The sequence below is a fragment of the Oncorhynchus kisutch genome, linkage group LG11 (assembly GCF_002021735.2).
Source record: "Oncorhynchus kisutch isolate 150728-3 linkage group LG11, Okis_V2, whole genome shotgun sequence".
NCBI classification, from domain to species: domain Eukaryota; kingdom Metazoa; phylum Chordata; class Actinopteri; order Salmoniformes; family Salmonidae; genus Oncorhynchus; species Oncorhynchus kisutch.
In genome coordinates this window covers 49,200,155-49,214,164 of record NC_034184.2, presented here as the reverse complement: position 1 = coordinate 49,214,164, position 14,010 = coordinate 49,200,155, and the positions used below count along the sequence as shown (strand labels likewise).

Genomic DNA, 14,010 nt, shown 5'->3' with positions numbered 1-14,010 from the left:
AAAAGTTTTCCCAAGCTTTAAACATCCCAAGGAGCACTGTGCAAGCGATAATATTGAAATGGAAGGAGTATCAGACCACTGCAAATCTACCAAGACCTGGCCGTCCCTCTAAACTGAAATGTGGCAAAAGGTCTTAAAGTTCAAGGGGGCCGAATACTTTAGCAAGGCACTGTAGATTGTTCTCTCACCCATCTACACATAATACCCCATAATGACAAAGTGAATACTTTGTAGGCACACCTTTAGCAGCAATTACAACCATGTCTCTTTTAAGGTAAATCTCTTAAGAGTCTGGATTATACAACATTTTCCCATTATTGTTTTTAAAATTCTTCAAACTCTTGTCAATTTGACTGTTGATCATTGCTAGACAGCCATTTCCAAGTCTTGACATAGATTTTCAAGATGATTTAGGTCGAAATTACAACTAGTCCACTCAGGAACATTCAATGTCATCTTGGTTAAGCAACTCCAGGGCCCTGTGTTTTAGGTTATTGTCCTTCTGAAAGGTGAATTCATCTCCCAGTGTCTGTTGGATAGCAGACTGAACCAGGTTTTGCCGGTGCATATAGCTGTACTCCATTTATTTTTATCCCCAAAAACTCCTTAGCCCTTGCCAATGACAAGCATACCCTTGATGCTGCCACCATCATGCTTGAAAATTATGTGTTGTGTTGGATATGCCCCAAACACTTTATATTTAGGTCAAAAAATGTATTTCTTTGCCACATTTTATGCAGTATTAATTAAGTGCCTTGTTGCAAACAGGATATATGTTTTAGAATATTTTTATTCACTCTGTCATTTAGGTTAGTATTGTGGAGTAACTACAATTTTGGTGATCCATCCTGAGTTCTCATATCATAACCATTAAACTCTGTAAGTGTTTTAAAATTGGCCTCATGGTGAAATCCCTAAGCAGTTTCCTTCCTCTCCGGCAACTGAGTTAGGAAGGACGCCTGTATCTTTGTAGTGATTGGGTGTATTAATACACCATCCAAAGTGTTGTTAATAATTTCACCATGCCCAAAGGGATATTCAGCACCTGCTTTTTAGATTTTTACAAATCTACCAATCGGTACCCTTCTTTGCGAGGTATTGAAAAACCTCCTTGGTCTTTGTGGTTGAATCTGTGCTTGAAATTCACTACTCGTTCGAGGGAACTGACATATAATTGTATATGTAGGTTACAGAGATGGGGTGTCATTCATAAATCATGTTAACCACTACTATTGAACATTGGACATGGACATTGTCCATGCAAATCATGTGATTTGTTAAGCACATCTGAACTTATTTAGGCTTGCCATAACAAAGGGGTTGAATACTTATTGACTGAAGACATTTCAGCATTATGTTTTTATTAATTTCATTCATTTTCTACAAACAAAATTCCACTTTGACATTGTGGGGTATTGTGTGTAGGCCAGTGACACAAAATTTCAATTTAATACATTTTAAATTCAGGCTCTAACACGACAAAATGTGGAAAAAGTGAGGGGTGTGAATACTTTCTGAAAGCACTGTATAAAGAGGATGGTGAAGTGATGGTGAATAACACAGTTACTGGTATTTTCCTGGGTTAGTTATGTCTAATAAGGTTAAAAGGGAAGCATGGAATTCCTGATTGACCATACTGCCATGGCTATATACTGGGAAAAAACAGATTAAGGGTTCAAACTGCATGTGTCAACATATGATGTGTAAAAAATATGGTTTTGTTTATATGATTAAATGCTGTTCAAATGTCCTATGAATTAAATAATGTGCAGTTTGTCAACATACTGATGTCGGATCTTAACTTGATCATTCTTGTTGCAGAGAATTTTCTTGCTGCATCATCAGGAAATTCTATTGAGCCTTGTGATTCTTTGAAAATGAGCAGTTATCTTTCTCTCCGTGCAGGGGCAGTTGAGTCATTGGGATCAGGCCTGCTATCAAAATAATATTCTCGTTCGCTCAAACACTAGGCTTAGGTCCAATTACTGGAACATTCAAATGTGCAAAAATGTATCTGAAATGCAGCCATACACATCAACCACCATCGTTATATATATCTTAATATCACAAGATAGATATTGGTTTCCACTAAGCTACGACATACACGTGTGAAGTGTATCCTAAGGTTACGAATGAACTGTCCAAATTGAGTTCAGTCGTGGTGTGGTTTAGTGGTTAGGGCCGCTGCCTTCAGTGTGTAAATATAGCTTTACCGTGTTGGCGTTGCCGTGTTACCGATTTACTTGATTTAGTTACACATTTCAAATGTGGACAGTCCAGGGATATTTTACCCCCGATATTGATAAGAAATTACCATACCAAACACTTTTGGATAATATAAATAGGAAACAAATAAAATAATAACAACAGGCTACACCAACATTTTTAATTTATATAAGTTGTCTGGTAAATTGCTATAGTAGATTAGCCGTGGTAAACGCATAAATTATTTATTTATTTTGTACGAAATGCTTGTCAAAAAAATTACTTAGTTGTTCCAATGACAACACCAACCAGAGTACGAACATATCTTGAAAGACTTTGGTTGCAAGCAGGACTAAGGAAGAGAAGAAGAGGCGAATAAGCCCAATGTGTTTCTATGGGCTTAATATGCAGACCTAAACTTCTCGCCTGCCTTCCTGCCTTTGGGAAAACAACTCCCATTGTTAGAGACATGAGCATCTTGTCATTATATACATATCTTTGACTAAGGCATATGGTGGCATAATTGCAAGATTATGTTATAGTACTTTTATTGCATAAAATGGTTGTTTTAGTCAACAGAATAGAGTATTCTTAACTATTGTGTGTGTGTTCTACTGAGGATGGGCCTCTGGGAGATAACACTGACAGGAGATTTACGATATCTTTTGGGTGATAAAACCTAAAGAACATTCCAGATGCATGGGTTAATGTTTCTGTTCTATACCGTACCAGGGAGAGATGGTTCCAGTTTGGAGTTGGAGGGCCAGACACTGGTCTATACAATGAAAACTGTTGACACAGCAGATACTGCCTGCTATGTATTATAGGTATCTTTCATACAGATCTTAACCTTGTGACCCATTCTATATATCTGTTGTTCATCATCTTGGTTGAAAGGGGTGTATCGTGGCTATAAAATACCTTTGTACTTTTGTCTCACCGCTCTCAACGAATCATCAGAGACGGTGATTCGTTGACCAGCCATCGCAATTGCAAAGCTCTCACTATTAAAGATTTAGTTTAAGTATAACTCTGACTTGTGTGATAAGTTTGTCTCTCCTCATTTGATAGTGAAGAAATGAAACACCACAGGTATCACTGACATCAGCTTTTAGGGAGCGGTAATGAGGTGACCTATAATGGTTGAAATTGAGATCAGCATTGAGGGTGAATTTAGAGCATATTAATAGTTAATGAAACATCAGCTGGTGATAATCTAGTGCCATCAATAGTTGCAATTGGCCCTTTGTTAATTGATCATATTCTAATAGTCTACATTTTGTAGAATACCCGTTAACCTATCCATTGTCACATAATAAAAGGTGTGAAAACTGATAGTAGTCTACCATTTGTGTTTCCCTGGCTGAGTTGATGAGCTGATTTGGGCTATCAGATGATTGACAGATGTAGGCCTACTGTGGAACGATAAGCTTTCTTCCAGTGTGGATGCTTGCACACATTTTATATATATAATTTGCAGAGGTGGGTTGAGTACTGAAAATCTGTACTGCAGTAAAAGTACTATTACTTAGATTGAAATGAACTCAAGTAAAAGTAGTCCTCGAAACTACTCAAGAAAGAGTAAAAAAGTATACGGTCAGAAAACTACTTAAGTACTAGTTACACATTTAGTTTGGTAATTGTTTACAACTTCTGGTAAACTGTGATAGCAAACAAAAACAACAACTTAGTGCAATTGATTTGACATTAATTTATTATTTAAGCCTGCCAGCACCATCTTTTAGTGTCCTCCAGCACAGATAGTTGCCAATGAAGACTAACATTAAACAAAGTCTGTAGACTGTACAGTTTCAATTACGGTCTTATTCAAAGTTAACTTAATATCTGCCATTGTGCTCAATTTAATAAACAGGTAAATGTTACTTAATTTGAATATTTTACCATTTTAATATTATTAATTTTTAAATAATTTCACAATATAATTTCAAGTACATGTGATGGTGAATGTGTACTAAAAAGATTTACAACAAGTGTGATGTTAAATTTTTCAAGGAGGATCTGGTAAGTGTTACAACAATCAAACAAAAATCTATATCGAATATTCACTATCAGTCATGTTACTAGTCTGTAAATCAGACACATTTCAGCATGTAATTAAACATCAAGGTGAGTAATAAATAATCAAATAGTGCCGTTATCAATTGCCATTGTCAACTCAATTATATTTTTAATGTACACTAGAATTTACCCTCCATCCTCCTCCTCTTCCAAACCTCTCCTTTCCACTTTGAAGGGTATTTTATTTTCTTGGCTGGCCCATTCTCCTACCCCTCGGGTTGTGTCGCTACAAGCTGTAAATAAAAAGACACACACAAAAAAATGTATTTCTAGTTTAAGGCTCAAAAAACTTACTGAGATGATACACTGACTGTATGACAGATGTGCTTATAGACCTGGTCATAAAAACAGAATGACATTTAGACACACACAGAGTGAGAGAGTGCAATGGGCAGTGGGAGGATGCTGCGCTGGTCTGAGCAGTTGATCAAGCTAACATTAGCTAGCTACCTGGATGACACTGCAGCTAGCTAGTTTAGCCAGCTTATATCTAGTGGCAACCTAATGTGATAGCTAGTTACCTATTGCCACAAACATCTGATTAATCTGTTCACACGTTATGCCAATGACAAGGTGGCTAGTTAGCCAACAAGCAGATCATTTATTTGCACTTGCCCTCAAAACACAATATAAACAGCAGAATTATATCTGAGAATGACCAAACATGAATAAAGTCCAACTTACCTCTGATCCAACTTATCTCTGGCTAAGAACCCATGAACAAAAATATCCTCAGGAGGGAAGACCTGCGCTTCGCTTCAAGAGCCTTGGTGGAGATACAGGGTTTGACGAACAACTTGTGATGGATGGAAATTTTGAATTTCCAAGACAGAGCCAATTGATTTAAGAGTTTTGATGACAAGCTATATTGAATACATTTCCTTGGTCAAGGGGTCATGAAATGTTCATACAGACGTGACATAAACGTAAAACTTGAAAAGGAGAACCAATAGTATACATTCATGCAAAAAATTGAAATCATCAAAAGTGGAGTTGTGAGGTTTTCATTCGACAGCGACAATATAATAATATAAATCTATGTAACTGAAGTTATTTGGTAAAATGTCATGGAGTAAAAATTTAGTTATTTCCTTTAGAAATTACTTGAGTAAGAGCACTCAGTACAACCCACAGAGCGTAACTAGTACTAGTTCCACAAAAAAATTCTAATGGCAGTGAGTTAGATTCGAACCCATGCCAACTCTGGCATATGAGTGTCAGGGTCACCAGCTGTAACCAGTGAACCACACAGGCACTGAAGAAACCAACACCTTATTCAGCCTATTGGTTGCATTGAACATATAATAAAACAATTTATACAAATAAAAAAAAATCCCCTAATGAAAGATACATGTACCCCCTACAAATATGCAAATGTATTATAACCCACATGAGATGCGCTGTAACCTGCACGTAGCCTAAGTAGGCTACTTGAACTAACGCCCAGTGGACCTGTGGTCTAAGTTATTGTAAAGCCTACAAACACCATACACCATTCCCCAGCTGCAATTGTATGATTAAATGCTATTCGAATGTTCTACGAATTAAATCAAAATGCCATGTGTCCCTATATCATCGACAATACATTCCTCAAATGTGAAATACTATTAAATATGGAGAGAAACATAATTGGGGAGGCATTCCAATTTGCTTTCTTATGCTTTATGGAGCTACAAATTCGCATGCTGAGAATGTTGTGGTTATACAGATGTTGGCTCTTAATTGAGCCAGTTGGCTACAGCAGAAAAATCATCCTGTGGCTACAGGAAATGTCCATTTTTATATTCATTATAATTAATGGATATTTTTGTAGGGGTTGATAAATGGTTCATTAGGACAAATAAAGTCAGACATTTCAAAGTGGAAATTACAAACTTAAGAAGCCTTTTTAAAACTCAAATACACTACAAGTTTGCATTTCCTGTAGTAAAAACAAAAGAGTGATAATATTAAGATCCTACATCTGTATTAGGTAAAACTTAAATATACAATTTTCTAAATGTTCTTGAAATGTTATGAGGACCTCCAAGACCAGGTAAAATCTATATTGCGCGAACATAAATTGAACATTATGTTAAATCTAAAACAAATATGCTATGAACAGCATAAAAATGTATTTAATTATTTCAGCATTAAGAGAATATCCTGTGCAACCTAACTTAAACATTGTATGAATGTCATCACAACTGAGCATATTTTCTGTTTTGGAAACCTATTTCTTGTATTGTACCCACACTGTTCCCACAACCTCATTAAATATTCTGGGAACCTTTAAAGAACTCAGAAAGGCTGTTCTGTCAGCATTCTTGCAACATCAAAGGAATGTTTTTTGCACCCTGATACAAACATTATCTGAATGTCAGCACAACTAAACCATCTCTTGTCATATCTTCACAATATTCCCACAACCTAAATAAATGTTTTATGAACTTTTAATGTACAGAAAAAATGTGTTTTGGGAATGTTCTTGTAACATCAGGCAAATGTTTTTTGCAACCTGATAGAAATATTGTAATAATGTTTGTGTTTTGGGACCATATCTCTTGTCATGTCCACATGATATTTCAACAACCTAATGAAATATTCTGTGAATGTTTTTCTGCACCCAAAAATAAACATTGTAGAATCATCCACCCAAATGGACAATTTTTATGTTTTGGGAACATATCTAATGTGATGTCCACACATTGTTCTCGGCAGACTGTTCCCACAACCTAATTAATCATTCTGGGAACCTTTAAAGAACATAATAAATGTTTTCTAGGAGCGTTGTTGCAACATCAGGTGAATGTTTTATACAAATATTCTATAATCATCACCACGACTGGTCAGTTATTTTGTTATGAGAACATTTGCCACGACCTAAGGAATGTTGGAACTTTCACAGAACCAATTTTGGTTTACATCACTGATGGGAAAAATATCCAATCGATAATTGAAGCTAAACTGATATAGACTCACTACCACTCTCAATTGAGGAATTTGTTGCAATCAAACAATCAAACACCAGCTTTGCATTGATTAGGAAAACATTTAAAAAATAATAATAATAGGAAATGGCCATTATCAGATCATGTTGGTTGCAACAACAAGCTTGTGGGTTTGATTCTTGCATGGGCCACTAATACTGAATATATTAGTGTAATTGACTACTAAAATTATACTTTTTGCACTTCAGCTCACCCTGTAGGAAGGGGACGGTATTGGGTGTCTTAGCAGCAGAGACAGCTCTGAGAACACGTGATGCCTGGTGCCTCCAGGGGGCACTAGTCTGGTCGTGTAGTGATGTGAGCGAGATGATCAGACACTGCAACTCCTCAGTCTCCACCATCTCCTCCACACTGGAAGGGTGACAGCACAGCTGTAACAGGACCTAAGGAGGAGAGGAGGTTAGGGGTTAAGTGCCTTGATCAAGGTCACATGACAGTAGTATATTAATAATAATATATATAATTTAGCAGACGCTTTTATACAAAGCAACTTAGTAATGTATGCATACCTTTTTTTACATATGTTTGGACCCGGGAACCAAACCCACTATTGTAAGCGCCAAAGTGCCATAACTGAGCTACAATGGACCACCTGAGATTCTATTGCCAGCACTGTTCACTATGGACTGATATTCTCTATCAGCACTGGGATTTGAACAGACAATCATGCTCTTACTGGCCGGCCTCTCTAACCTTGAGGATACCGCTGAAATAGACTAGAGAACTCACCTGTATGAGCAGTTCTTGAAAGGTCTCCTCTACTGCTGCTCTCTCCTTCCGGGACGGTAGACACACTAGCAGGTAGAGACACTTTACCAGGGCCGCCGGCAGACCTGGCTTTACTACAGACATCAATTCCTAAAAATAGTGAAGAACACACAACAATTTGACTCAAATCACCTCCCAGAGAAAGAGAACACAATATAACCTGGCTTTATTGAATAGAGCAATTCCTAAAGAGAGAAAAAACACACACAAAAAAAAAAAGAAGGAACTTTTACTCTTAGCAAGATTAAATCTGATCAGCTTTTATGACTTGCCTTTAAAATGTGTAACTGACAACAAAAACACATTTGTATTGCTTACTAAAAATATGCCACCAAGGAGATGTCTGTCTGTGAGGGGCTTGCCAAGACCTATGCACTGGAACAACTCTGATTTATTAACACACACTGAATCATCATTGAACTAAACAACACTGGGAGTTTCCAGATGTTTCACTTCCAGTTACCTGGGACTTCAGGCTACAGTACACAGCTTAAACTATAATGTGGTAAACCACAGTCAGTCTGTTAAAGGATCAGGGTAGCCATGCTTTAGATTCAAACATGTTTAACTTCACTCACAGCAGAGTTTGTAGCAGTCAGGAAAGACAGAGTCTTCAACAGAAGCCATCCTGCATTGTCTGTCTGTGTTGTCTGGCTGTGTGACTCTCCCCTGTCTGTCTCCTCTGTCCTGTCTGTCTCCCTGCTGTCTATCTCACTGTTGTCTATATCGTCTGTGTTGTCCATCTCGTCTCTTCTCTGGAAGAACTGCTGCACCTCGTAGCGAGCCTCCTCTAGGAGAGGAGACACAACAAAGGTTAGAATCACAGATACACCCAAGGCGTAGAAACACATACAAATCTGTCCAGGAACAACCCCATAACACCTGACCTTAGACACTGAAGCTTAACAAAGGGCAAGGTGGAGAAGCTACTACCATATTTCTTACACTGTGTGTAGCCATTCCTTTCAGATCTACTTGAAGTGCCTAGTGGATAGGAAAAGAAACCTATCAGAGTTCTCAGAGAGCCTGTTCTAACGCAGAGGTTAAAAATAATAATAGTATTTTTACCATCCACTGAAACTACTTTCACTTTCTAGTCTCAAACACCAAGGTCTGCATGAGGTATATTTCGGTTTTGTTATTCAGTTTGACTGAGTTTTTAAATCACACTGTATTGTTGACTTTCTAAAGAGTTGCTCTAGTACATTTACTGTACTGTGCTGGTATGTAAACACTAAACTATTAAACCAATAACTTCAAGACACTATGTTATCTGTATAGAGGTTCTGGTACAGCAGAGAAACACACAACAGAGAAACATGACATACAGTACAACATGAAAACATAGTTGGGAATTAAAAACAGAAGTATCCACTTCTCTAAAGAAGTCAGGTAGTACTAACATGCAAGCATGCTCACACACAAACAGTCACGCTCGCACACACTTCCTTCTAATAACCTGCAGTAACCCAGTAAAGTTTATCAGAGAAATATGACTGAGCAGAACACAGAGGGAAGTCATGCCATAACCATAATAAAGGCATGATGACCATAAAATACCTGCAGGTTTTTCTGCCAGTATGGCATGGATGTTGGAGACCACAGTGTTTGCAGTCAGAGCAGCTAGACTCCTCAGATCCAGCTCCTCTGTCCCACCACCACTTTCACATACCTACAGTAGAAAGAGAGGGAGAGATGGAAGGGAGAGAGAGAGAGAGAGGGAGGGAGAGATGGTTACTGTAGTTAGGTTTAGCTAGCATTGAGTGTTGCTAGTTTACTTTACAGTGAATAGTCTTATGGCAGTAAATGTATTGATACAGATAAAAACCTGAGCCAAGGCATACTGGAATAGTGGATGCAATGAATTAGTATTTAGCAGAAGCACAGATGCAGGTTTCATTTCTCTTTTTATACACTGCAGAATCATATACACCAAATAACAACTACACAAATACCAGACATACAATACCAACTCCACAAATACACAACACCAGATGTATAGTGTCTGCATTGAAACCTGTAAGAAGATATGGATATGGGTGATGCGTTTGAATGGGCCCCTATATACTGGTGAAATCCCATTGCGCAGATCATGGAGCCTGTGTTTGCATACACACACCAGTCACATATGAAAACTCCCTCCTTTAGTTCAAGGGAAAGACTCAGAGACTGCTTACGCCTGTGGCTACGGTTATCACCATGGTTCTGACCAGATCAATGGGCACGTGCGCACACACTCGCTCGCACGCACACAGCATCCTGCTCAATGGGCACACAGATCAGTGCTGGAATTCAGCCAAAGGACAGTATGATTGTCATTGTCATTAACTTGCTATTATGGGAGGAAATCGTAGGATAAATCCTATCAGTTTGTCTATAAGCATAGTCAAAGGGTCTCTGATTAAAGTAAAGAAGTGACTTTATCATTAGCCATCTCCTGTGGCTGTTTGGCATGACAATAACCACAGAAGTTGGCAAGATCGCACAAACACATATGGGACCAGAGACAACACAGTACTGTACCTGTATGTAGAGAGGCAGGACTCGGCGCAAGTGTTCCTCTTTTTGGTCAAGGGGGAGGGGTGTGTCTATCTCGCTCTGGTCCATGGTTTCCTTTTTGGTATGTGTGTGGTCAGGGGAGAGGTGTGTGTGTTTCTGGCCAGAGGTGTTCATACTATCCTTGTGTGTGTGTGTCTCCATCTGTTGGAGCATCTCTCGGAGGACCAGTAGGGGATGGGGCTGGGGTCCTCCACCTCTCTCTCCCCCCCTTCCCTCCTTCAGATCCAGGGGGGCAGCTAGCTCCCCTGAAGCACTCAGCTCCCCTGTCTCCTTGTTGATCCTCTCCACGTCAGCCATCTGCTCCTGACAGACAAACAGAGAGGAGAGACAGAGAGTGAAATAGAGAAAGAGAGAGACTGAAAGAGGATGGGGTGGGGGGGGGGGGGGGGGGGGGGGGGGGTTCAGAGTGTTTGGGATAGTCAACCTAAGTTTGCAAAATTCCAGAATATTCCCTAAATCCCCAGTTTTTCCAGAATTCCCAGTTGGTAATTTATCCATGATTTTGTTACTTCTAGGTTAGACTACTGCAAATCTCTACTTTCCGGCTACCCGGATAAAGCAATAAATAAACTTCAGTTAGTGCTAAATACGGCTGCTAGAATCCTGACTAGAACCCCAAAATGTGATCATATTACTCCAGTGCTAGCCTCCCTACACTGGCTTCCTGTCAAGGAAAGGGCTGATTTAAAGGTTTTACTGCTAACCTACAAAGCATTACATGGGCTTGCACCTACCTATCTCTCTGATTTGGTCCTGCCGTACATACCTACACGTACGCTACGGTCACAAGACGCAGACCTCCTAATTGTCCCTAGAATTTCTAAGCAAACAGCTGGAGGCAGGGCTTTCTCCTATAGAGCTCCATTTTTATGGAATGGTCTGCCTACCCATGTGAGAGTCGCAAACTCGGTCTCAACCTTTAAGTCTTTACTGAAGACTCATCTCTTCAGTGGGTCATATGATTGAGTGTAGTCTGGCCCAGGAGTGTGAAGGTGAATGGAAAGGCTCTGGAGCAACGAACCGCCCTTGCCGTCTCTGCCTGGCCGGTTCCCCTCTTTCCACTGGGATTCTCTGCCTCTAACCCTATTACAGGGGCTGAGTCACTGGCTTACTGGTGCTCTTTCATGCCGTCCCTAGGAGGGGTGCGTCACTTGAGTGGGTTGAGTCACTGACGTGATCTTCCTGTCTGGGTTGGTGCCCCCCCCCCCCCCCCCCCCCCCCGGGTTGTGCCCTGGCGGAGTTCTTTGTAGGCTATACTTATGCTGCAGTAGTTTGTGTCAGGGGGCTAGGGTCAGTTTGTTATATCTGGAGTACTTCTCCTGTCTTATCCGGTGTCCTGTGTGAATTTAAGTATGCTCTCTCTAATTCTCTCTTTCTTTCTCGGAGGACCTGAGCCCAGGACCATGCCTCAGGACTACCTGGCCTGATGACTCCTTGCTTTCCCCAGTCCACCTGGCTGTGCTGCTGCTCCAGTTTCAACTGTTCTGCCTGTGAAAATTATTATTTGTCCATGCTGGTCATTTATGAACCTTTGAACATCTTGGCCATGTTCTGTTATAATCTCCACCTGGCACAGCCAGAAGAGGACTGGCCAGCCCTCATAGCCTGGTTCCTCTCTAGGTTTCTTCCTAGGTTTTGGCCTTTCCTAGCCACCGTGCTTCTACACCTGCATTGCTTGCTGTTTGTTTTAGGCTTGGGTTTGGGGTTTTAGGCTGATATCAGCTGATGTACGAAGGGCTATATAAATACATTTGATTTGATTTGATTAATGAATAGATTATAATCAGTGTTGGACACATCTGTTTGCAGAATGGCAGTGACATAGAAGCACAGTTAAAATCAGACTACACTTCTCCTATTGTCTTCAGTCCCTCTATAAACAGCTCACCTAGGGAAATAAAGAGAGAAAGCTAGACTACTGATAGACCCCGTCTGTCTACAATTTTTTATCAACCTCTAAGCAGTCAACAGCTCAGAGTGAGAAGGGTGAGCATGACAACACCTATAGGTCCCAACTAGTGTTGCAAAATTATAGAAACTTTCTCATGTTTGTCAGAAAAACAGGTTGGAGGATTCCCAGAATCAGGAGCAAATACGCATGAAGGGAATCATGGAGGGAGATATGTTTCTGGAATTTCACAACCCTAGTTCCTACAATAAACGCAGACCTCTGAGTTTTCTCAATTTTCTTTTTCTGAGATAATCACCATGTGACTCACAATAAAGACGAACTGGAACACACCAGAGGAACTAAGTGTGCCTAATGAACTCCTTGAGGGTGTGATTTGAAAGTGCACTATAAAGAGATATGAACGGTAAGGGGTTAGAATGAAATGCAACACAAACGTACATCTGGGAGCCAGCTAACTGTTCAAATCATTTGGTTCAATTCATTAAGAGATTAGCTCACCTTTTGGATCACCGGCACTTTAATTTCTGAAGAATGTTGAGATTTATGACATCACTGACTAATCCTTCTGCATCTCGTACTAGTCTCCCACGCAGCGGTGAGGGAACACACGCACACGCTCTCCCTATCAGCTGTTCACAGTCACATTAAGATGTAATTGTTGTCTTGTGATGTAACACTGGGCTTGCTGCAGGGAAGGAAATCTGCTTCTGTTTGCTCATACTGGTTGTCCCGTGTGTTTGTGTGTGTGTGTGTGTGGGAGGGGGGGTGATGTGTTTAGGAACTACGGTGATCAAGCGATCACACACACACACATTCACACAGGGCCTTTTGTGCTGCCCATTATCCCTGCTATATTGGTGCACACAGAAACAGATTTAAACATAACTGAGTAATGAGAATGAGCTTCACATGAAGTTGAAGTTGATCTGTGAAAACCATGTAAGGGGACCAAGCGCTGTTCTTTCTCTCTAGCCCTCTCTCTCTCTTTCCCTTCGCTAAGCTCTTCCTCATACCATGACAGAACTGGTTCGTTCCAGTACAGCAAAGCAGTATTGAGTGGAGGAGCAATATGTCTGTTCACGAGAACATAAACCTGTTCTCCCAAACACACACAAAAAAAACTTTGCTATAATACAACCTCACTGTAATAAAATCTCATCCTGGCACAAAGACAGCCTGACAAGTCTAGTCTCAGAGCAGGCCCATAGTATATACTGTAACTGTACCTACCTGTGTGAGAGTCATCTATAAGTCCACTGACAGCCAGGGGGATCGGAGTTGTTAAATCCAAACAAGGGTTCTCTCTCTCTTTCCCTTTCCCTCTCTCTGTTCCCATGTCAGGGCATGCAGGCTTTGACAATTAGGGACATGACTACTCTAGCCCTTCAGTACAGTGTGTGTATGTGTGAGTCCTCAAACCTCTCACTAATCTGTGTCTCCTCTACTACAGCAGTCCCTTCAGTAATCTGCAGAGAGAGAGCAACAGTGGTCTGATCT

General features: G+C 40.1%; 1 protein-coding gene across 3 annotated transcripts in view; it reads right to left on the bottom strand.

The window, feature by feature from the left end:
* The window catches only part of wdfy4 (WDFY family member 4), a 167,247-nt gene extending 153,237 nt beyond the window's left edge, over nucleotides 1–14,010 (bottom strand). The window contains exons 1-6 of one of the 3 annotated variants that reach the window (XM_031835915.1): nucleotides 13,744–14,010; nucleotides 10,566–10,904; nucleotides 9,603–9,714; nucleotides 8,621–8,832; nucleotides 8,004–8,132; nucleotides 7,468–7,657 (exon numbers count right to left, since the gene is read on the bottom strand). In XM_031835915.1, coding sequence (XP_031691775.1) covers nucleotides 7,468–7,657; nucleotides 8,004–8,132; nucleotides 8,621–8,832; nucleotides 9,603–9,714; nucleotides 10,566–10,904; nucleotides 13,744–13,758 — 997 coding nt within the window. In that variant the 5' untranslated portion in view covers nucleotides 13,759–14,010. Of the gene's footprint in view, nucleotides 1–7,467; nucleotides 7,658–8,003; nucleotides 8,133–8,620; nucleotides 8,833–9,602; nucleotides 9,715–10,565; nucleotides 10,905–13,011; nucleotides 13,676–13,743 lie in introns of those variants that run through there. The other 2 variants (XM_031835916.1, XM_031835917.1) reach the window with 2 other exon arrangements.